Consider the following 24280-nt stretch of genomic DNA (forward strand, 5'->3'; position numbering starts at 1 on the left):
TTATTATTATTATTATTATTATTATTATTATTATTATTATTATTATTATTAAAGTGCCATTATCCTGGGAATAAACAGGTAATAAACAGCAACAAATCATTCATGGGGAAATCCTGTGATCGATTTGTTGCTGTTTATTGCTTTTTAATGTGTGTGAAAATGTTAATTGTGATTGTGTGATTTTCACGGGATAGTCACTGTTTAACCACCACCACCACCACCCCATTTTCCCCATGTGATAAAGTCCTTAGCATTTAACTAAATATTTACTTTAAACAACACAAGTTTAAAGATAGAACAAGCAGAACAATTAGAGAGGCCTGATTTGTCTCTGCTGCCTTTTTCTCTTTAGGAATAAATTCTAGTGCTCCTCACAGCACGATTTACTGAGAGTCTCTTGAAAAAAGACATGTGGACATATTTTCCCACCTTCTCTACATCTTCCCCCTCCACCTTTTCTCCTCTTTACTGTTATTCCTTCCTCTGTTCCTACTGAGCCTCATCTAGGGCAAACTTCTGAAAATTCAAATAATAGTTAACAGGTATCATCAGGTACCTGTAGGTAAATGAGTGCTCCAGCTCTTGGAGATGAAAAAAGAAAAGGGGGGCAGCTCTGGGCTATATTTGGGAAGTAACAATAAGGTGGGATTTCATGGAATAGGTGAACCATGTGGTGGCTTGATAATTCTGGGAATTGTATGTATATATTTACTTTATTTGGAAATTTTACAAGCTACTTTTCCAAGTTCCTCCCTGGAGCCGTATATGTTCGTAGCTACAGAACTCATATTTGTAGGCAAGTCTCATCCCTTCACATATGTGTATGTTGGGTAGTTTTGAACTTGTGGAGGAGGCCAGAAGGCACAGGCCTCTATCAGCCCTTTCCATATATTAATTTGTATCCAAATGACCAGATCAGAAAGGGTGATTGCTCATGCAAATCTCATGAAATTTGGCAGTCAAATTAAAAGGCTTGTAAATCAGAAAATCTGGGCGAATGGCTCCAAATTAATTATTTTTCTTTCTCAGTTTTCCAAACATTTGTCTAATATAACTGGCCAAATAAGACTGCAAATTTCTCTGTATAAATATTTACAGACAACAGGTAAGTCCTTTATCAGTTATTCCCCATTGTGTTCTGATGACATTTTCTATTTATTTTAATCTCAAACAGCGGGGGAGAAACGTGAGTATTACTAGGCCTTTCTTGTGCTGCCTGCTACTCTGTCAAGCAGTTGATCACTGAAATATCGATTAGACAAATGATCAAAGCAGCCCAGAGATTGCCCATTCCTCAGCAACATTTGCTAGGAGCTATGGATGCATCCGGGGATAAAGGCTTGCATGGGGCATGGCAGAAGGTCAATGTAATGGGGCCTGCATGGAGGTTGGCATCTATCCTTATGAGTCTGGGAGAAATCTTCTAAGACTTTTTAATGTGGCATCAGATTGGCTTGTTTGGGGAACATTTGCGTCTCAAAAGCAGGAATAGGATGTATATTTCAGCACCATCCATGCACAAATATCCAGCAACTGTCTGACAGTGTCCCCGCTTCTCTGCATTGCTCCAAATATATTGAATTAACTCAGGAATAGATCAAGAAGGTAGGAAGCTATCCTCAGGTTGCAACTGAATGGGAAAGCTGGAATGTAAAGTCGAAGGCTTTCATGGCCGGCATCCATAGTTTTTTGTGGGTTAAACTCTGCTAGAGCATGGCCACATAGCCCGAAAAACCCACAAAAAACTAAAGCTGAAGTGCTCTAGTAGCTACTTTCATTTGCTTGCTATGGAATAGCCCATCTACATTCTTCCAAATGCCTGTTCAAGAGAATAAATTTGACCAGTTTAAACCCAGAAGGAGATGGTTGTCTGCTTATTTGGAGGTTTCTTTGGAGCTGCGGCAAAACCTTTCCCCACTTCCCTACAACCGTTTTTGGCTTTCCTTTACAAGAAGGGTGAAAATGTTGAGGCTCTTCAGATAGTTTGGACTACAACACAAGAATATTGTAGTATTGGTTGCTTAGTTGGATTTGATAGAAGTTGTAGGCCATAACCTTTGGAGAGCCAAAAGTTCTCTACACCTTTAAAACTCCACAGCAGTTGACTGTCCTATAAAGTTCATCTTTAATCAGTTCCAAGGGGCTCATTAGAGCTGGATCAGATACCACTGTCAGCTTTATTTAGTTGTGCCACTAACTATAAATGCTAGAATCCAGTTCTTTACCAACTCCTGAATTTCTGTAAGGTGAATCTTCAGTAGCAAGCAGGTACAAAGGTGAATGGTTGAACTTTCCTAGTGGTAGGTTCATTTTGATCCTAGGGTCATGACTTTCAGCATGTATCCTCTTTGAGTTCCTGATGGATTATTGCAGTTGAGTGCAATACTGGGCATTGGCAAAGGTTGCCCTGCTGAGAAATGTCTGTCTTTCTCAGATGCTTGACTACTGTTGGGTGTAAAATGAGCATGAGCCCTTGTATGCAAAAGTTGTTAGTGCTGAGGAAATAGGGTTGCTTCTCTTTCTTATGGATTTTAGACACAAATCCAAGGCTGCTTTGACAAAATGTAGAAAGAGTGTCGCTAAGCAAGAGCTCAGAGAAACACACCTCTTAGGCCCACCTTCTGATATTGTGGGGGCGTGCAGTTAATTCATTTCTAGTTCTTTCCCCATGTGCTTTGTCTGTCTCATAAGTGGCATTGCATGCATCTCTCATTAGCATGGCTTGAAGCATTGTCATTCCATCTTGTGCTTATCATGTGTCATCAATATAAATTTCTCTTCTGAACTGTATCACTTTCTTGTGATACATAAAAACTGTTCTTTCTCATAGCAATTGCCTCCATGCTGCAGATGCTCCATTTGTTTAGTTTTGTCCATCACCTCTATAGTGGTAACAGTAGCAGTAGTGGTAGAATTACAGAAGATGAGGTAAAATATGTTCATACCTTGTTATAATACATTTACAGCTTTTTGAATACCCCAAAGTCTATAGTTCTCTGCATACTTCCTTGGGAATCAGTCCCACTGAACTCAGTGGGGATTTCTTTATGGTCATGCATGCACAGGATCAGCATATGAATCTGAAAATGCCCCATTTCAGAAACTGCCTTGATGCCATTTGTGCAGAAGTTCTTTTAACTAATAGCATAGCCTGAAATATCATGTGGCAGCCTTATTTGAAAAGTCATAAACTACTCTTTGGAGATCTGACTCCACAGCTATCCATGAGTTTTTCATACCCTGCAAATGATGTTCTCTGAGCAGAAACAACTGCAACATTTTCACTTTCCTCCATAAAATGTTCACCACAAACCAAGTGGGTTTATTTAATGGCAGAAGAATGCCTTACACTCAAACTCTGATCTCCAGAAAAAGAGGTTAAGAATACTGTGAGGAAGGAGCAATACAGGTAAGACCCGTTTTTTCTAGGTCATTCCTCTTCTCACCAGCTTGAAGTCTATCCTACTATAAAGTTGATAGGTCTTCTAACCTATGGTCCCTGTCAAGCTGAACACATGCTGGTGATGCCATGTAAAGTTATTGGGTGGGAGTCAAACCTATCAATCCCCACTCACCTTAATTGTCCATACCACTGTTCTTATAGCCTACTCAGTGTTGCAGAATAAGAGGCACAACACTTCCAGGCTGTAGAGAAATACAGACTACAAACTTTCAAAATCTAGAGGAAAGTGAAAATGATGTGGGCATCCAAATGTTATTGGAACTCCAACTCTTCACTATTGGATCTGTTGGCCAGGGCTGCTGGCCAATATCTGGAGGTCCACAAAATTTTAAATCTGTTCTAGGACAAGGAGTAGGTATATAAAAGATGCTTGCCAGTCTTCATTGCCTCCATCCATCCATCCATCGTTTGTCATGTGTGCTTCATCTCCTCATTTTCAATCCCAATCTAAAGGTGGAAGTATCTGATATCACTGTCTAAAGTCATGGGGACCAAGTACCAGTCAAAATAGACTCTCTTGAGGTAGATTAATGAATGATGTGGCTCATTATATATAAGCCCCTTGCTGTTGTTCTCTGTAGCCTTTTTTGCAGCACTCTCCCCTAGTTACTCCCCCCTTAATTGTAGTACATGTGAGTGTCCAGTTCATCTGGGATCATTTTTTTTCCAAATCCCTTTAGTTTCTAGAAATATGCCCAAAGAACACAAAGACCTGCACACTGAGTGCATAAGGGCTGACATATGGAGTCATACAACCAACCCAGCTTCCCAGAATGATAGTAGGTCTGAATTAGTGATGTACTCCCTTCTTCTGACAGAAACGGATGATGCCATGCGCTCCTTTGCGGAAAAGGTCTTTGCCTCAGAGGTGAAAGATGAAGGCCAGCGTGAAATCTCTCCCTTTGATGCAGAAGAGACTTGCCCTATCTCAAATACAGAAATGAAAGATCACATCATCCATGAAGAGACTGGAAGTGATTCTGGAAAAAGGTGAACATAAAGGATGTATATCCATGTGCTAGGAAGTGTGAGAAATGTGGGCCATTCACTGGTGTAACCTGGGCTTATATCAATATTGCTATCATTTGAGAAAGTTGTGGAAGCACATATTCAGTACCTCCCCATGCAACACCACCATCCACAGGGCAGTTTCTGAACATCGAAAAGTACCACATGCAGCCATTAAGTGACTGGGGAAGAATGTAGGGATGCCCAAGCAGTATCCCACTTTTCTTAAATGGATAAATCATAGCTTTTGCACTCCTGTTATTTGTCCATAAAGGAATGAAATTACAGCAGATGGCACATAGATAGGTTAAAACTGAAAACACTTTGGAAAATGAACACTTTATCTAACCTATAATTTCCAGAACTGATCCCATTGTCTATAGTGACAAACAGACTCACAACATTGGTTCCTTTTTCTTTGCAGAATTATTGGTATTCAGTCTTCTCTCAGAATCTTGTTATTTTGCTTCCACATAGAAGTGTTTTTTGAATATATAATGTAATGTTAATGAATAAGCCAGAAGTTTAGGTTAAGTCCAAAGATCTACAGTTATAGAAACAAGTAGAGAAATGTATGTAAGGTTGCCATTTCTATTCTTTTCCTATCCCTCAAAGGTCCTAGTATAATATCTACCAATGAAGTTAAAATGCCAGAATTTAAAGGTAATCAAGGCCAAGAAATAATAAACCATGGGAAATATGTATTTTGAATAAACTGTGTAGTACAGATGCCAGCTCCGTAAACGCCGCACCAAACTAAATTTGATGTTGTGTCGCTTCCCTCTTCTTCTCATCCATCCTAGGAAGAAGAGACTCTTGAAACTGAAAACTATTGCACTGGTTGTTCCTCTTGTAGGAAAGTCTTCAACCAAACTGTCTACCTTGGATGAAGTTATATCTACCAATGCTCTGTACCAAGCCGTGCCCAAATTCCAACGTGTTCAGATCACAGGAGACTATGCTGCTGGGGTTAGTAATTGGAGATGTTACAATGTTTTTTAAGGGTATTCTCCTGTCTCTTTTCCCTTCTAATTAGATGACATAGATGATTCCAACATGGTACTTCTGATAGTGACTTCCCAGTGACAACAATTAAATGTCCTGTTTGTGTTTTTTAATGTTTAAATAATAATAATAATAATAATAATAAAAATAAATATTTATTTATATCCTGCCTCTTCCGATTGAGGATCGAGGCGGGTAACAACAAAGTAAATACAATATACAACAATAAAAACAACAAGCCCCACAAAACCCCGACCCAACCCTCCCTCCCAAATATAAAATTAAACAGTAAAAAAAATGTTTAAAAACAAATCACACATAAGAAAAGCAATAAAAGGGGGTTCAATTGGTTCTGGACGTTATCAATCGGGGAAGGCCTGCCGGAAGAGAAAGGTTTTTGTCGCTTTTTAAAAAGCCTCGAGTGAGGGTAATTGGCGAATCTCTTCTGGCAGGTCATTCCAAGCTTTTGGAGCGGTGACAGAAAAGGACCTCTGGGAGGTCACCGCCAGTCTGGTCTTTCCAGATTGTAAGAGGTTTTTCCCAGAGGATCGGAGTGTATGGGAAGGATTGTATGGTAGGAGGCGTTCCTTCAAGTAGACTGGACCCAGGCCATGTAGGGCTTTATAGGTAATAACCAACACCTTGTACTGTGCCCAGAAGCTAATAGGCAGCCAACGTAGTGATTTTAAAATAGGTGTAATATGGTCGAACTTGGATTTTTCAGCGACCAGTCTGGCTGCCATGTTTTGTATCAGTTGGAGCTTCCGGATGTGGCACAATGGTTGCCCCATGTAGAGTGCATTGCAGAAATCAAGGCGAAAGGTTACTAGAGCATGTACGACCGTTTCTAGGTCCCGCTGCTCCAGGTAGGGGCGCAACTGGAGTATCAGCCGAAGCTGATAGCAGGCACTCCTGGCTGTCGCATCAATCTGAGAAGACAGTTGAAGCGACGAATCCAGGAGCACTTCCAAGCTGCGGACACAGTCTTTCAGGGGAAGTGTAACCCCATCTAGAACTGGCGAACTTATCTCCATACCCGGATTGGGGTTACCTATCATGAGTACCTCCATTTTATTTGGATTCAGCTTAAGTCTATTTTTCCTCATCTAATCCATTACTGACTTCAGGCAGTCATTCAGGGGGGAGATGCCCTCCTTGGTCACTGAAACAGTCCGAGATATAGAGAAATAAATGTGGGTGTCATCAGCGTACTGATAACACCATGCCCCATGTCTCCGGATGATCTCACCCAGCGGCTTCATGTAAATGTTAAACAGCATGGGGGACAGAATGGCGTCCTGAGGGTTGCCAGATGTTAGCTCTCTCATAGAGGAGCAGCTGTCCCCCAGCATCATCATCTGGAATCTGCCTGAGAGGTAGCCACTGCAAAGCAGAGCCAGCGATTCCCAACTGTCTCAGGCGTTCCAGAAGTATACCATGGTCTATGGTATCAAAGGCCGCTGAGATGTTTAGATATGCTTCTGTACAGGAGGCATTCAGCAGGGACTATTTTTGGTTGAAACACACCACTTTCAAGATGGTAAAAAAGGTAGGTGTGGAAAAGGGGATGCATCCCTCCAAGGTCAAGTTAAGGGACAATACATTCCTTTACTCCTGGCAGCTGACCACTCTGGAGTAGAATGACTGTGTTGTTGCAGTGTGCCATCAAGTTGCTTTTGATGTTTGTTGACCCTAAGGCAAATTTACTGGGGTTTTCTTGGCAAGATTTGTTCAGAAGGCATTTGCCATTGCCTTCTTCTGAGGTTGAGAGAGTGTGACTTTCCTAAAGTCACCCAGTGGTTTTCTGTTACTTAATGGGGATTCAAACCCTGATCTTCTGAAGTCCTGGTCCAACACTTGAATCTCTACACCACGCTTGGTCCTTTAAACCCCTAAAAAGATGCTGCTGCATACGGAATGTGAGAGGATGGCCTTGATTCGCTTTACTACAGGAGTTGTATACTGAAGGAACTCGCAGTCTCTTATGGACTTAAACACAAATCCCATACATTGTACCAGAGGCTCACCAAATGACAAAGCCAGAGGGAAGAAGTTAGAAAAGTTACTTCTGAACTACACCTCCCAGAATCCCCCAGACAGGTAGGTGTTTCTGGGAGCTGCAGTCCAAAAAAAGGACTCTTGTAAGCTCTGATATGCAACAACTCATGTCACTTGTTACTAATTAATAGCAGTTAATATCTGTTGGGAGCTAGTGACACTCATTTAACTGTCCGTGTATGATCGCATTAGCAATGGATGTGCTGTGTCCCATGTACAAAATATTGCATGTATACAGCACTGGGAAACTGATTAAATGTTTGCACACACAGCATTACTTTGAGAAATGATTATATGTGCTGTCTGCAAAAAAACAAACAAAAAAACAAAAAAACAAAAAAACAAAAACAGATGCCGTATATATTGGGCTCAAAGCCTGAATGTGTAAGAAAGGTAAACTATTACTTGTTTACAGCTTCCATGGCTCATGGGGAGAAAGAAAAGATTTATAGGATCTCCTATGATGCACCCAGGCTGCTTGACTGTTGACTAACTTTGGCTATACTTTAACTGACCTAACCTGAACCCATTAAGGAGATAAATCAAATCTTAGGATGGATTTGCTGGATCAAGGGGTACTGATGAAACTGAAGCAGAACCCTTCTGGTGCTCAAAATAGCTCCAACAGTTGGGTCTTCCTGTCATGGCCCCCGATCAACTTTCATTGCCAGCCTCAAGTTATAGGTCATACAGGTCAGCCTCAAGCTACAAGAGATGGCGGGGAAAGAATATGCGACTGTATTCCACCCTTCACTTGAAAATCTTGCTTCCTCATAACATCCAGCAACTCACAGATGAAAACTAGGACATGTGTGTCCAAACGCATCAGAGTGTGGTGAAGATGGCATAAGTTAATAATGAGGAATAATACACAAGCTAGGAGAGGCAAAAGCAGTTTGCTTTTGCCTGAACCTACTGAAAAGGGTAAGTTTCCGCACCCTGCTTCCCATTCCCCCTTCCAGAGTTAATTGAATGCCAAAGGTATCAGGGTGTTTCTGTGCTTCTGCCCTTTGAACTCAGTTTGCAGCAGCTGAAATGAGCCAGGACAAAGGAGGAAAGTGGGAGTAGGAGAGAGAAAGTGGGATTTTTTAAAAAAGCAGATGAAAAAGTGGGACAATAGAGCAGTGGTGTCACTAGGGTTGGTGTCACTCATGGTATCACCCCCCCCATTGCTCTCCTCCCAAACTACACCACACAGACTCCTCAGTAATGTTTTTGTACTAATGTTACGCATTGTAATTCTGATATATATCAGTGAATGCAATGGTAATAGCTGTGACATAAACAACTCGCAAAATTAAAATTATATCTTTAATTTGCAATATCATATGCACAGCCTAAGTGTATTTACATATACATAGTTAAAGTTAAAATTTGGTAAAATGTGATGGTCTTTAAATATATATTTTTTAATTTTAATCTTTTTTTTTTTAAACAAAAAACCAACAACCTGGAGCTGCTTCTTTCTCCTCCCACTGAACCTTGCCCGGCTCACACCATCTCTTCAGCATTTTAATGGGACGCAAGCGAACACCACAGCCTGTTTATACCAAAAGGCAAATGTTTGGGAAGTAATGCTGTCACCTCCCTGAAGGGTGCCACCTGGTACAATCCGCACTCCTTGCATCCCCCCAGTGACACTCATGCAATAGAGAATTAATCTGGTTTGTGTAGCATTGCAAAGTGTTGGGTTTTCCCAGAAATTGTAAAATGTTCCTTTGTGTAGACTACAATTGCCCAAATCCCCAATAATAGGGCCACTGGTCATACTAGTTGGGCACTTCTGGGAGCTGTAGTTTTTAAAAGGAATTTTTTTCTAACGGCATTTTTCTTTTTATTATTTCCTTCTCCCCCATATTTTTTTAAACTTTAAAGTGCAGCAAGGATCCTGTGAGCGGCAGCCTCCCACTGAGCACATTATTTTAGATGTTGCATCCATCCAGGGCAAAGTGTGAACAAGAAAATAATAGATGACAGCCAAAAGACATTTCCATTGCCCAGTGCTTCTGCTCATGCTGGTGGTGGTGAGAACGCTGAACGGATATTAGCATATCTACAGTATCAAATCCCTCATCTTTGCTGGTGCTGGGCCTGCACTATCTTTGTAGCTGTTGCTATTCCTACACTTCCCCAAATGCGGTCAACTTGGATAGAACATTGCTTAAAGCTCAAATATTACTCCATAGTGGTCTTCATTACATTTTCGTACTCTGTGGAACTAGTAATTTTAACAAATGCTTTTACAGGTGACGGTGGAGGACTTTGAATCAGTCTGCAGGGGCCTATATCGTGCCCTGTGTATCCGAGAGAAGTATATGCAGAAATCCTTCCAGCGTTTCCCCAAGACTCCTTCTCAGTTCCTGCGTACCATTGAGAATGACATGTGGAAACCCAATGATGATCTGTGGCCAGGTAACTATAGACAGTCCATGCAAACCTAACTGAATGGTCATAATGATGTCTCAGCGGCCCAGCCTGTCCCATTTGTAGATGTTTGCCCAAGTAAAATACCAGACATCTGGTGAACTAAAGTTACTGTGTAGCGTAGGACATTATCTGTTACTTTATTAGGAACATGTTTGTGCAGAGAGTGGGTACTGAGGATGTAGGACATGTTGGTGCCATAGATAGTGAAAAGGTCTTTCTGGCTTAGCTAGAGTCAGGCTTACAGAGCCGAAGATAACTTTCCAGATGGAGATGTAGAAGTCTTCCTTTCTCCTTTGTTATTACTTTTATCTTTGCTAGTTCTTTTAGTGTTCATTGCAGGATCTCTTACCAAGGCATAGGGCTCTTCCAGATTGATCTAAAGAAGCCGAACTTCTAGCAGTATAGTTCCTTTGGTTTGGCTGGTGATTGTCACTTTCCTGTCCACTCAAGACTATTTTTTATGGGTGTTGCTTGTACTGTAGTTATTTCTTGGCTCTGTACTAGGTTTGTTCCATAGGTTTTTTAAAAACCTGGATGCAATTTGGTGAGGTGATCCTATGCATTAAAATGAAAACGTTCTCCTCTCTGTTTTCTTTTCCACTTCATAGACTTATAGTTCTTAGGGTTATACAGGAAAAGTGCCAATTCACCGATGCACTATAGTACTAAACAAAATTTAAAAAGAGAAAGGAGGAAAAGAAAAGGATACTTTTTTGATCTGATATATCTCAGAAATATTATTTTAAGCTGTTTGAGAGTGAGAATAAAATGTTGCAGCTAGTGCCAGGAATACCTACAAAATAATCTGGGTCAAATCGACACACACACACACACACACACACACACACACACAGAGAGAGAGAGAGAGAGAGAGAGAGAGAGAGAGGATAATTTGAATATTAAATATTACTCCATCCAGGCAGTTGGATATAGAGGCTTGGGAGCACCCTATCTTGATATTACAGCTCTTTTTCTTGTGCTAGACAATTTCCATGTTTTGTCATATTACAAAGTGTAGCTTAATCTAAATGAAATGCTTGTGCTTCTATGCACAGGTTCAGGTTTGCCCATAATAGATAGGAGCTGAAGAAACTGTTTCATACAAAATCATTGTCCATGTCCATCGAGCACAGCTTAGTTCATTACCATTGGCAGTAGCATTCCAAGATCTCAGTCTTGGATCAAGGCTTCTTACATCATCTGTTACCTCTTGATTTTTAAACTATAGAATACTAGGATTGAACATGGCATCTTGTGTGCACCTGCTATCATGAAGGGCATTACTGCACATAGCCTTTAAACCATAATTGCACTAGGAAAGAAGTGGCTTTGGTGATATTCATCACATAATGACGCCCCTCACCAGTGTCCACCCTGTCACCACCCTGTCTCTTTTAATTCATGGGGGAAACTCATGAATGACCTGGCAATCACACAAATCCCCAGGTGCAAAATGTTGCTCCTGAGGCTGCTGCACAATTGCAAGAAAGTGGTGTCACTATCCTCCCCCCCCCTTATTTCTAAGAGCCCTGATTACCTTTGATCCAGGGTCCTAGTCTCTGGAGCAGGAGAAAACAAGCTAACTCCATCCTCAATATGACATCCCTTCACATATTTAAAGAAGGGTATCATATCATCCCTTAACCTTCTCTTCCACAGGCTAAACATACCTAGTTTCCTAAGTCACTCCTCATAGGGCATGGTTTCCAGACCTTTTGAGGCTATTAGCTATTACCAATACTTTTAATCTTTTAATCATGATTCATAAAGGTTGCTTCTAATATTCTATATTCTAGCGTAATGAAATTAGGAAGATAGGCCTTAATCCAATTGTTACTTCCAACTGGAGTAGAGAACTGAATAAGTGGAATTCACATTCTGATTTCCCATATTTCCATCAATGGAATACTCTGCTTGGAACCAACAATTGGATGTATGCCTTAGTATTTTATTTTCAATTGACTTTAACAAATTTTGCCAACGCTGAGTCTCCCCATGTCTTAAAAACAGTTCCTGAGTCCATGAGTATATTCATACAGATGGGAATCAAAGTTAGCAGCAACAAAGGTGAAGATATTAGTATGTGTTATTTTAGCCTTTAAGCACTAGGTTAAAAATGTGTATAATGTGAGTTGTGGAAATGTTATGTTTTGGGTCCCAGTGAGAATTCTGGTATATTGCCTCATGTCCAAGGATATGCTTGTGTATGTTGACTCAAGTGTATTTCACAGAAACTTGCAGAGCTGGAAAATCAAATGCAGAATGGAATTAAATGTACATTTTGTATTCCGGTTTATTTCCTAACACCAACAAATCCCAGTATCTTCCCAGTTCCAGATTTCTCCCAGACAGGGCCAGCCTACTGAAAGCCAGCTCACATCACTTCTGCATCACTGCATCATGGTTTCCAAAAACAGAATGATGTAATTGGTTTCCCCCCAATACCTTACACTGGTTAGGACAAACAAAAATGCCTTAATGGCTATAATCAGTAGATCTGTTGAGGCATTTTTTTGTCTCAGGCATGTTTTTGGGTGGAAAAAAAAACTGTATATAGCAAGTGGCTGAAATTTATTAGGAAGCAGATCACTGCCCACCAAAACCTCAACAACAGCCAGTAAAGCATATTTAATGCACTAAGAATAAAGAGAATCCCAGAATTGTGTTAAAATCAACACCATATTGTTGAGGAGTCAAGGGCTTTCAAGGCCAGCATCCATAGTTTTTTGTGGGGGTTTTGGGCTGTGTGGCCATGTTCTAGAAGAGTTTCTTCCTAATGTTTCACCACCATATCGTTGACTTTGCAGTTGACAATGTCATAGAATTGCCTACATTGTAATTCTCATTCTGTATAGACCAGGAACTATCATAGGACAGAAACTGCTATTTCTAACAGTTTCTCTGAAAGAAAGAGAATTTAATTCACAAGCACAAACAGGCAAAATAGATCCATATTGTAGACCTCAAACTCTTTCCTTGTCTATACCCTGAGTACTCCTTTTCTTGATTGTAGCATTTACCCCAGTTGTGAAGGATGGTGAAGATCCTTTCCGGTCTGACAATCTCCCTGAGAATTTGGGCTACCATTTGGAAATGAAGGATGGTGTGATGTACATCTATGCTGACAAAGCAGCCGCTGCCAGGGGTGAGCCCAAGGACCTGCCCTATCCTAACCTGGAGGTCTTCACTGATGACATGAACTTTCTGCTGGCCCTTATAGCTCAAGGGCCTGTGTAAGTGTCCTAGAAAGCCTTACCTATGGCATGGCTAATCCATATAGAAAACTGGCCAGCCTAAGAGATTTTGGTGCCTCAGGTAGAAAACCTAAGGGAGATGCTGCAATTTTTTAAAAAGCACCAAGGATATGCTGCATTCTGTCTCATAGTAGTATCCACCCAGCATATAAATGAAGCAAGGATTTAGCTATCCCAGGTGTGTGTGTGTGTGTGTGTGTATCCCTACTATAAAGAGTTCTGCTGTTTCTAGTCACTCTGGAATGTGACCTATATTCAGCTGCCATATGATAGCAGCAACCATAATACTGGCTGGCAGATGTTTCTTGCACTGGCAGGCAGTGTTGCTGGTGGTGAATTTGTGTTCTGTTTCTTACTCTGCACAAGACTTATGAGAGATTATGTTCTTTCCCTTGATTGTTACAGAAAAACCTATACACACCGACGCCTTAAATTCCTCTCCTCCAAGTTCAGTGTTCATGAGATGCTGAATGAGATGGAAGAGTTGAAGGAGCTGAAGAAAAACCCCCATCGGGACTTCTATAATTGTCGGAAGGTGAGGGATCAGTAGGCATTGATTCTTAGAAGAGACAGTATAGTGATGTCCTGTCCTCTAGAGAAACAGAAGAGAACATGGCCTGTTGCAAATCTCCATAGACAGGAAAACAGTAGCAAAAAAAGGAAAATAGCCTGGAGGATCAATGAGCAATACGCATGCAGAACCATGTGCTATACACTTGCACACTCATGTCCAATAGTGTCTCATCCACAATGTGCCTGTGTTTAATTCAGCTTGAGCTGAATATTGCAATTTTGCATCAGACCAAAAAAAAAGTCCCACTGATTTCATATGAGAACTAATACATAAGAGACCAAGGGTTATGGTCTTTAAAAGGAATGCAAGGGAGACATTAACCAAGTCCAATGCGGCCTATTTTGTCTAGTATTTGAAAGGTCAGGTAAACAGTCCTGCTACCTCAGATCCTCTAACCCCTTGCACATTAAGATTAATAGTTTTCTAAACAGGATCACAATGCTTTTAAACTCAAAATTCAAAGTCAGAATTCATCAGAATCTCTTCTGATATAAATATTGTCATTGCTTGCTGGGGAAGGGTCTGTCTGGAGTAACCACCACAATCTGGGCTGACCATTGTCTTCTCCAACAGGTTGACACACACATCCATGCTGCAGCTTGCATGAACCAGAAGCACCTGCTGCGATTCATTAAGAAGTCATACCGGGTTGATGCTGAAAGGGTGGTTTACAAATCCAAGGAACAGTCATTAACACTGAAGCAGCTTTTTGAGCACCTCAAACTTGATCCATATGACCTGACTGTGGACTCACTTGATGTTCATGCAGTGAGTTCCACTTTTTCTTCCCAGTACAGGAAACCTACCTTCCACCCTCCCCCTATGTTTTCTTTTCTTTGTTGGAGGTCTGTGGCTAAACTATAAGTCTCTCTGTTCAACAAGTAGTCTTTGCTGTGTGTACATCATCATAATCATGCTCCTTCATAACACAGGGCCGCCAAACCTTCCAACGCTTTGACAAGTTCAATGCCAAGTATAACCCTGTGGGTGCCAGTGAGTTGCGTGATCTCTATCTCAAGACTGAAAATGCCATCAATGGTGACTACTTTGCTACCATCATCAAGGTTAGAAAATATGGTATGCAGGCATTTGTGTCTGTGTGGCTAATAATTTAAGAACAAGGTCAGCTTCTAGTGGCAGATCATGCTCATGTTATTCCTTTCCCCCTTGGTTTCTCCTAGGAGGTTGGCTCTGACTTGGAGGATGCCAAATACCAGTATGCAGAACCCCGACTTTCCATCTATGGATGTTCACCAGAAGAGTGGCCCAAATTAGCCAGCTGGTTCAATAAACATCGTGTTTATTCACCCAACATGAAATGGATGATCCAAGTGCCCAGAATCTAGTAAGTACCACAGCAAAGAGGAGTGGGGCTGGCATTTACAAATAGCATATTAAAAATACTGGTTCAGTTAACTCTTGCTGAATTTCAGTAGTTTGTCACTGAGATTCTGTGACAAGTTCAACCAATATGCAAAACAGCTTACACATTATTAAAATATACAAACAGCATACATGTGGATGAGTTTGGTGTGTTACACATTTTAAAGCTATGTGATGGATGCTGTCTTGTCACACTCAATTGCGGTTAAGAAGCAGGCAGATGAAGGGACAGTGTTGTACAAGTGGGTCAGCTTTTTCTGACCCACCAGCAATAGGATCTCAAGAACAGAGCTTGGAAATATTACTTTCTGGCATGCAGTCTCAGAATCTCTCTGCCAGTATGACCATTGGCTGCGGGTGGGGTGTCTGAGAGTTGTAGTCGAAAAAGTAACTTTTCCAAGCTCTAGATATTATTGAAAGGGTGATTTGTTTTAATTTTTTAAAATTATATATAACTTTTGGTATTTTATTATTTTTGCTGTCTCCTTGTTTTTTGCCATTTTGAAATAGTCTGGAGACATATTCAATAAAGAATACTTTGACTTATGGTGACCCTGAGGTGAGCCTATCATGGGGCTTTCTTGGCAAGATTTGTTCAAAGGAGGTTTGCCATTGCCTTCCCCTGAGGCTGAGAGAGTGTGACTTCTCCAAGGTCACCCAGTGGGTTTCATGCCCAAGCTGGGAATCAAACGCTGGTCTCCAGAGTCGTAGTCCTACAGTCAAACCACTATGCCACACTGGCACATAATAGCACTTACAGGTGCTTTTTTAAAAAAAGTTTCCTTTGCATTGCTTCTCCAGACCTGAGGATTGTGCACTGTTGGCAGCCATGTGCTGCTGCTGCTACTACTATTACTACTAGGAATGATCTTTGCATTGTCCACTGGTTGTCCATTCACTTACCGATCACCTGATTGCATGTTTCTCTTCCAATGTTTTCTCATTGCTTCCTTCCTTCTTCTTCAGTCCTCTCTCTTTAGTCTTGCCTCAATAGAGGCTTCTTCAGCTGACTGAAGAGAGAGCGATGGGAGGTAGATTTATATAGCACCACCACCAACCAGAAGGAAAATTTCACTCAATTCCCTCTGGTCCTGCCCCACCAACCAATCATGCTGCCTGCAATTGGCTGGTTTCTTCCATGATTTCCAGAAGCCTGTGCACTAAAAATGGCACCTAAGCAGCTCTTCATATTTGCCTGAGCAGCAAAGCATGCAGCCTGATAAGTCCAAAGCACTATTTTCCTAGGCTCTGCCCATGGAGCATTGTGATAAGGCAAGCAGGTGTTGGTTGCAGCGTTGCAGAAAGCCTCAACAGAGCAACTTGTTTTAACAAAGGTTGTAGGTGGATTCAGGTCTCCTAAGTCCCTTTATCTCATCTTTAATATATTCCAGCCCCTTGGCTCAAGAGAATCTTTAAAGGGCCACTCCCTGGCCTGAAGACAAGCATTGGTACTTCTTCCCTTCATCTTTGTTCAGGTACACTCCCTGTGACAGGCATGGTGAAGCAAAAAGTACATGATTTCTAAGGCAAATCAGACTCAGAGGAGGGTGTCCATTCAGTACCAGGGCCTTGGACCAATTTCTCAGCTGATCATTTCTCAGCTCTCATCCATTGAGGCTCCCCCACCTTTTGGGGGGGGGCTGCAAATAGTATCTTTTTGTATTCCTCCTTGACAGTGCCCCTGGCTTCAATTCACATTTCTTCTGGCCCCTGGCCAATTAGGTTTAACAGTGCAAATCTAATTGTTACATTATTTTTAAATTCTGCGGGGACATTCTTTAGGTTGTACATTGGCACAATGGTTGGTTTAGTGTTCTTCTATAGCTTTATTCTAATTTTTCAATCCAGTTTCTCCATCTTGCGCTTCTGATAATGTAGTCTATTTGATTTCTATATTGGCCATCAAGTGATGTCCATGTATGCAGTCTACTTACTTTTTCCCTCTCAAATGTTCTATACTGTTGAACTGAAAGCTAAGCTGACACAGTTCTGTCTTTCCTGCTTCCTCTCTCTAGTGATGTGTTCAGAAAGAAGAACTTTCTACCTCACTTTGGGAAGATGCTGGAGAACATTTTTCTGCCAGTGTTTCAAGCAACAATCAACCCACAAGATAATAAAGAGCTTAGTGTTTTTCTACGCCATGTGAGTACTGCTGCCATAGAGACAGGGGGCAGAGGACACTGGCCTAAAGTTAATGTATAGAAACAGGACAAACCCTTTGAAAATGCATTGCAGAGAATATGGCTAGTACAGCATCAGAAAGCCAATCAGGTCAAACATGAAACTAAAGTAGTATGAGATGTGAAGGCCCAGAAAACCCCCTAGGGGGAAAAAACATTTTGTTTTTCACCCCCTTTAAATCTTGCTAAAATAAAACATAATTTATTTTCTTCTTTTTTTCAATTTTTTTCTGGGTTTTTTCTCTCTCTCTGTCCCCCCCCCCATTTTTTTCCAGGCCTTTACATTTCCACATACTTTAGATTCATGTTTGGCCTGCAACAACCAGCTGCCAATAACACCAAAATTTACCAGTATATCCCAATCTACCTTATGCTCACCTATGCTATGTAAGAGCATTAGTGGATTCCAGCTTCAGCCTAGTATCACCTTGGACAAAGGTGGCTACCCTTTTGAACTTAATACAGTATGTGGGTTATAGGAATAAAGAGTTTCTTAGCTTTGAATTATTGTTTGCTGGGTATTGGGAATCAGACCTTTCATAGAACCAACTGTATGATGATTTCCAGATTACTGGTTTTGACAGTGTAGATGATGAGTCCAAACACAGTGGGCACATGTTCTGTACCAAGAGCCCCAAGCCAAATGAGTGGAGCCATGAGAAGAATCCATCCTACACATATTATGTGTACTACATGTATGCCAACATCATGGTACTCAATAACCTTCGACGGTGAGTGTCTGCCCTGGGCAGTCAAGATGTTTCTTTTATTTGTGCTAATGTTCTCCAGTAACCTTTGGTAGAAATATCTCTCCTAGATTTGCTGATTCTGACCAGAGCTTCCAATAACCCCAGCAAGAGCATATTGTATTTCTAGAACTTGTTTGCATGAATCCTTTCCCCTCATTAATCTGAGCCCTTGGAGGCACCATTCCAGGTTTTGCTTGATTTATAGTGTTGCCTGGCAGAAGACATGAATTCAAATAATAAGATCAAGACTATTGAGCTCACTTGTCTCATATGTATATGCTTTCCTCCATGTGAGTACTGTACTTATACACCAGATACATTTAACTAAATTTGATGGCTGCTTAGAAAGAAAGAAAGAAAGAAAGAAAGAAAGAAAGAAAGCTTGGGGAGGGGCTATTTTGTGCAGACTAGTAGCAGGAGGAATGATGTATAAGCCCTCCTTTGCTTCTCTAAACTGCTCTCTAATGTCTTAACCCACATCATGGGGTTCAACATGTTCGTTGACTCATGCATTTGTAACTTTGTGGGGAGAAAAGCAACTGTGGGAGAACTGTGTGGAGAAGTACCTGTCACAAGAAGTAATACTCACCCTCCCTCTCGCTTGACTATTCTAAATTTCCATCTCCTGAAACTATTCTGTCTTCTATACCAATGGCACTAGGGATTAGTTACATACCCAGCATGGCTAATGGTTCAGAATGATGGAAGAGATTGTAGTCTAAAACATCTGGAGGGCACTAGCTTCCCTACTTCTGATGTAAAATCACACCTGAAATGTCTTGGTATAAATCCAATCTTGAAATCCTTCTATATGTCTTGGTGCAGTTCTGTCAATGTCCTTTTAAAATGGAAGGGAAATCAGGTGGGGGCATGGCATACTTCCAGACAAGGCTTTTTGCCATGCAATAACTTTGCCTTATTCATAGAATTTCATTGGCAGGAAAGCAGGTATCATCATTGTCCACCTGCAAACTGCCCACATTTCCCTACTGTTCCTGTTGTCTTCTTCTTTAAATTTTATTTTCACAAATAACCCACTATGGAGGCAAAAATGGAACAGCAGCACAGTGCCTTTTGACTGGTACCACTAAAAGCCTTTTGTCTGGAAGAACTCACAATATCTAGTAAAGTCTCACCATTGCCAACCTCAAAAGTGTAACCAAGCCTCTCCTTTCTCTATTGGCTAATCCACTGTAAATAAAGTCAAAGGATATATGACACCTACATATTGGGTCCCTACAAGGAGGGATCTTTCTGGAGACACCTGATTATGCTTTCCCTTCACAACACTAGATACTGCATACTAAAGGTTGCATTGTCACTCTCAGGGAACGTGGCATGAACACCTTCCTGTTTCGTCCTCACTGTGGAGAAGCTGGTGCTATCACCCATCTGATGGCTGCTTTCATGACTGCAGATAACATTTCCCATGGTTTGAACCTGAAGAAGGTGAGCTGTGGCAGGCGTGGGAAGAGCTTCCTCTTGTGCCTGCATATTGTACATGTTCTTTAGATACTCATGGTTTCCTTTTGTGTCAGATGCTCATGTTACATGGAGATCTCATAGGAAGAGGCTTAATGCTTCATCACTGTCCCAAACAAAAGAAGACCTAAAGAGTGAACCATCTCCTGAGGTTGTAAACAGTGACCCATTCAGTCCATTCTGTGAGCATCCCTTTATAGCTCAGATGATGGGAGCACCTGGGGTAGCCTCTACCATAGGCAATTTATGTTTTTAGTGTTAAGATCCCATTATGGATGTCTGAGTGGGGACCTAGCTGAGAAGATCAATGCTTTATACTTGCAGGAGATGCAGAGCAGTGGCTTATTATTGGTGCAAATAAAATTGCTCAAGTCTGAGGATATTCTTTGGAAGGGATTAGAGGTGGTTCTGCCTGGCTTGACCTGACACATCCTTGCTCTTCCCCTTTGCAGACACCTGTGCTGCAGTATCTATACTTCCTAGCACAGGTTCCTATCGCCATGTCCCCTCTCAGCAACAACAGCCTCTTCCTGGAATATGCGAAGAACCCACTTCTTGATTTCCACCAGAAGGGACTGATGGTGTCACTGTCCACCGATGACCCAATGCAGTTCCACTACACCAAGGTAAGAAGATGGATTCTTTCCTAGGGTAGATGTTTGCTGTGAAACATGAGGGAAGTTGGTATAAGGGCTGTTGCAACTTCTGCAATTGTCTTAGTACTGTGCTTCACTTTGATTCAATTCCCCAGGAACCTCTCATGGAAGAGTATGCCATTGCTGCCCAAGTCTTCAAACTCAGCACCTGTGACATGTGTGAGATTGCACGTAACAGTGTCCTCCAAAGTGGTCTTTCTCATGAGGTATGATCTTTTCCTAGAAATCACTTTAATGAGCTTTACATGGTGCTCTCCTTGAAAGGTTTGTGGAAACCAGAGTTAATAAAAAATTGAGCAGCTAAATTTTTGTCTGGAGAGGTCTGGAGACCATTTATCATTGATCCTGAACCAACTGTACTGATTTCCATTTTGCTTCTAAATTCAGCACTACAAAGTCCTAAACAGATTGGGACTAATATTTCTGAAAGACTACCTCCTCCTGTATGAGCCTACCTGTGACTTACAAATTTCAACAGAGGCCCTGTTGCATGTCCCACCATCCTGAGAGGTTTGATGAACTGATGAGACCAGACATTTTGTGTAAAAACTGACTTGAATGTGGGCTTTACTCCCAAAGAACTCAGCCTGGCTCCATCCTTTCCAACAGGCAGTCACAACTGTATTATTTTGTCAGGCCTTTGGTGTTTTTTTAAAATTTGTTTTCATAGAAACAGTTGTGTGTATGTTGTAGGTTTTTTAATTCTTCATTTTGGGGATCACTGTTTGGCAGAAAAGTAATTTACAAACACAATAAATATACATAATTGATAAATAGTTTGACTGACTGTCAGTGGGCTAAGTGGTTGGGGATGTGACAAGGGCTTGAGAGAAAGAAAGTGGGGAGGAATGAAGATGGAGGAGGAACAATGGATGCTGCTTTTCTTAACTTGTGGAATCAGGGAAGACATAAAGGGGACGAATGTAATTTGGTGTCTTGCTTTCACAGGAAAAGCTCCATATTCTGGGAAAGAATTACCAAGAAGAGGGGCCACAGGGGAATGACATCCGCAAGACCAATGTGGCTCAGATTCGCATGGCCTACCGCTATGAGACATGGTGCTATGAGCTTGACCTTATTGCTGAAGGGCTGAAAATCACTGAATAAGAAGATCTCAGTGCAGAGGCTTATCACTTCAGATTCCTGGCAGAACTTCAGAGAAGGTTCTCGAAAAGAAGAGAAGAGAAAAGCATGTCATTCGAGTTTGGGCAATTGAAGGGGTGGGAGGAATTGGGGATACAGTCCTACCTCTGTTGTTTCAGACAACATAAATGTGTTAAAAAGAATACAGTGTGTGAGGTGTGTTTAATAAGGCTTTTGTTCTGCTTCCTAGGTTAAAAACTAAAAAAGCTCACCTCTTCTCATGAATACAGTAGATGCCAGTCTGGAAAATAACCCAAGAACCTTATTCCTGTCTGCCAACACTTTTATTCAATGCTTTTATAAAAAGGGCAGAAATGAGTCAGCAAGTTATCACTGTTTTCAGGTCTGTCTGACTCTGAAACTGATTGTGGAGCATGTTCAGTATCATAAGATTGAGTTTTATCTCAGGCCTTACCATGGTCCCTGTTCCTGTATGGGGCTTACATGGCCTAAAACAAATGATGCTATCATCAAATAATTCAGTAGTTAATTAAAGATTGTCTTTAATTATAAGCAGGGCCGCTATATTTTTCTAGAATTGTAGACTCTCCATATCTATCTTTAGGCAGGAAATTCAGAAGGGAGCTGAATCATTAGACCTTTGCTTTAAAGAACTGGATCAGAGTTCATCTATACAGGCAAGAAAGAAAAGGAACCAAAAAGTTTTATGTATTCCTTGTTCTAGATGCCTGGCTTTTAGAGACATAACCTTTAAAGGTTATGTAGCACAGCTATAGACTATGACCAAGATCCTACAACACAGACATAGTTATGTATAACTTTGTATCGTCTCCTGGCTTGACTCCCCACACCTACCTAACAGTCAGCAGCCACACTGAGCAACACAGGTCTGATTCTATTGACAATTGGGGCATAGCAGGATGATGTTGCCAGAGCCTCTCCATCAGCACCTTTGGTGCAATAAGGAGTTACAACAAGGTTTCTGATTGTTACAGCCTTGCTGTCAGGTGGGAGGGGGCTGGAAACGTCATCTTGCTGTGCCCTTAGCACCAGCAGAACATCCCTCTGTCACTTGGTGTGGCTGCTGGCTGTTAAGGTAAGTTTGGAGTGCCATGACTGTAAACACGAATGCTGAACAGTTACACATATATAAGTCTAGGTTATGCATTCATCACAGATCAACAGGATGCCAGGCCACATTTATAAAACCCAAGCGAGTCAGGACATTACTACACAAGCCAGGTTCTCCCTGCAATTGTGTTAGTTAATAAAAATAGAAACATACCAATTTCAGAGAAGTCATTATTGCATATCTCCACAATAATGCAACTGAGGCTCTTTTTGCCATCACACTGTCTTCTGCACTCTCCTTTAACCCCATCTCCTGCCCTATGCCCTACCCCACAAGCATTTTGGTTTATTTTTATTTTTACTTTTAAAAACAATTCTGGATTTATGCTAATATGATTTAAGGTGTTAATGTTTTTTAAAGAAACAGAAAAAATGAAGGAAAGCCTGCTTTGAATACTGAAAAGATAGGCAGATAGGGGAAAATACGGAGACACTAACACTATGTGACTGCCAGTATCACAACTGCACTGGCAGTGAAGTTTTGCACCTATGGCATAATGAAAAAGAAGGGTAATTGAGAGTTTATTGGTGGGTTTCCACCATCAATGAAAAGAGACATCCCAACCACACTTTGCAGTCACAGCAGCTGCAGACTGGAGGTGACACTGTGAAGTAAGTATCATCAAATGTGCTATTTTCTGACAGTAATTGCAGTTTAATAGCTGTGCATAGTAATCTCCTCATTCAGCCTACCACCAACAGCTGTCCAGGGGGCGCATCCATAATTTTTCACTTAAGCAGTGAAAACAATTCCATATTAGTTTGATAGCTACCAGTTCAGGAATTTGAAATAGGTTTCTTGTGGTGCCTTAAAGACTAATTTATTTCAGAAGAATCTTTTGTGGTTCTCAAACCACTTCCTTACATCTGGGGAAGCGTTGTGCAGTCCGTGAAGCTTATGCTGAAATAAATTAATCTTTAAGGCATCCCAAAATTCCTTCTTTATAAACCTGAAAGAGAGCCTCTCTGAAAATCAGTTCTGGCTATTCTTCTTCCTGGTGTTCATCCCACTCACTGCAAGGATTTTGCTTCCTCAGTTTATCTCAAGCAAGAAAACACTAAAGACATGAAATCAAGCAAGTTTCTCTTCATTGCACCAAATCCAGGGGAATTATCACAACCCATTTAAAAGGCAAAGTGGGGGTGGGCATACACTATTTTTACAGAGGAGATACTTGGAAATTAATCAGCATGTCCCATAAATTGTGTGGTGTGCAGAAGAAGTGATTTGGGCTCTACAAGGGACCCTAAAAGCTTGATAAAGCCTTGGGTTACCAGGTATAAGCTGAAAAGCTTGACCTAGGAAATAGCACAATCTCACTTGGCCTCCATCTGAAAGGCAGAGTTGTACAGCTTCTCAATACTTAGCTGAATAAGACTGTTATATTTCAATGTTCAGTCAGCTCTGGTCATCTTTCCCTGCGGAAGTTGATTGTATTTAAAAAAAAAAACAACTTTGGAATTATTAGGCAAGCCACTGACAATTTCAGAGCTTTTCCAGAGTCTAAAGAAGCAAAAGTCTTCACAATATAACTCCTTTAGATTTGCTGTTTTGCAAGTTGTTGACACTTTCATGACCACTTATTCCATTATTTTGAAGGGTGCTGTTTAGATGTTCACTAGGTCTTAAAGGTTATTTGAAAGCAGGACATGGTTTGGTAGTCCTATGATTTGAAGGGATTTTTTAAAATCCTTTCTGTATTTTTCTTTTAATTTTTTTCTTAGTGTTACAGTGCAAAAGTGCCGTTTCATTAATACAACAATACATTCTGGCACCATAAATCTGAAAATTTAAAGAAAGAGAAG

The 24280-nt window shown here is 41.0% G+C and overlaps 1 protein-coding gene across 3 annotated transcripts in view; it reads left to right on the top strand.

The window, feature by feature from the left end:
• AMPD1 (adenosine monophosphate deaminase 1) overlaps positions 1-21525 on the top strand; it is a 24959-nt gene extending 3434 nt beyond the window's left edge. For 2 of the 3 annotated variants that reach the window (XM_042465380.1, XM_042465382.1), the window contains exons 2-16: positions 1175-1186; positions 4282-4453; positions 5275-5440; positions 9781-9946; positions 12975-13194; positions 13621-13750; positions 14363-14557; positions 14722-14853; positions 14971-15134; positions 17188-17314; positions 17920-18083; positions 19430-19550; positions 20036-20209; positions 20335-20445; positions 21188-21525. In XM_042465380.1, the coding sequence (XP_042321314.1) occupies positions 1175-1186; positions 4282-4453; positions 5275-5440; positions 9781-9946; positions 12975-13194; positions 13621-13750; positions 14363-14557; positions 14722-14853; positions 14971-15134; positions 17188-17314; positions 17920-18083; positions 19430-19550; positions 20036-20209; positions 20335-20445; positions 21188-21346 (2213 nt within the window). In that variant the 3' untranslated portion in view covers positions 21347-21525. The remainder of the gene's footprint in view (positions 1-1174; positions 1187-4281; positions 4454-5274; positions 5441-9780; positions 9947-12974; positions 13195-13620; positions 13751-14362; positions 14558-14721; positions 14854-14970; positions 15135-17187; positions 17315-17919; positions 18084-19429; positions 19551-20035; positions 20210-20334; positions 20446-21187) is intronic. The other variant, XM_042465381.1, reaches the window with a different exon arrangement.
• Positions 21526-24280: the final 2755 nt, after the last annotated feature.

This window comes from Sceloporus undulatus, chromosome 4, assembly GCF_019175285.1.
Source record: "Sceloporus undulatus isolate JIND9_A2432 ecotype Alabama chromosome 4, SceUnd_v1.1, whole genome shotgun sequence".
Classification (NCBI taxonomy): Eukaryota; Metazoa; Chordata; class Lepidosauria; order Squamata; family Phrynosomatidae; genus Sceloporus; species Sceloporus undulatus.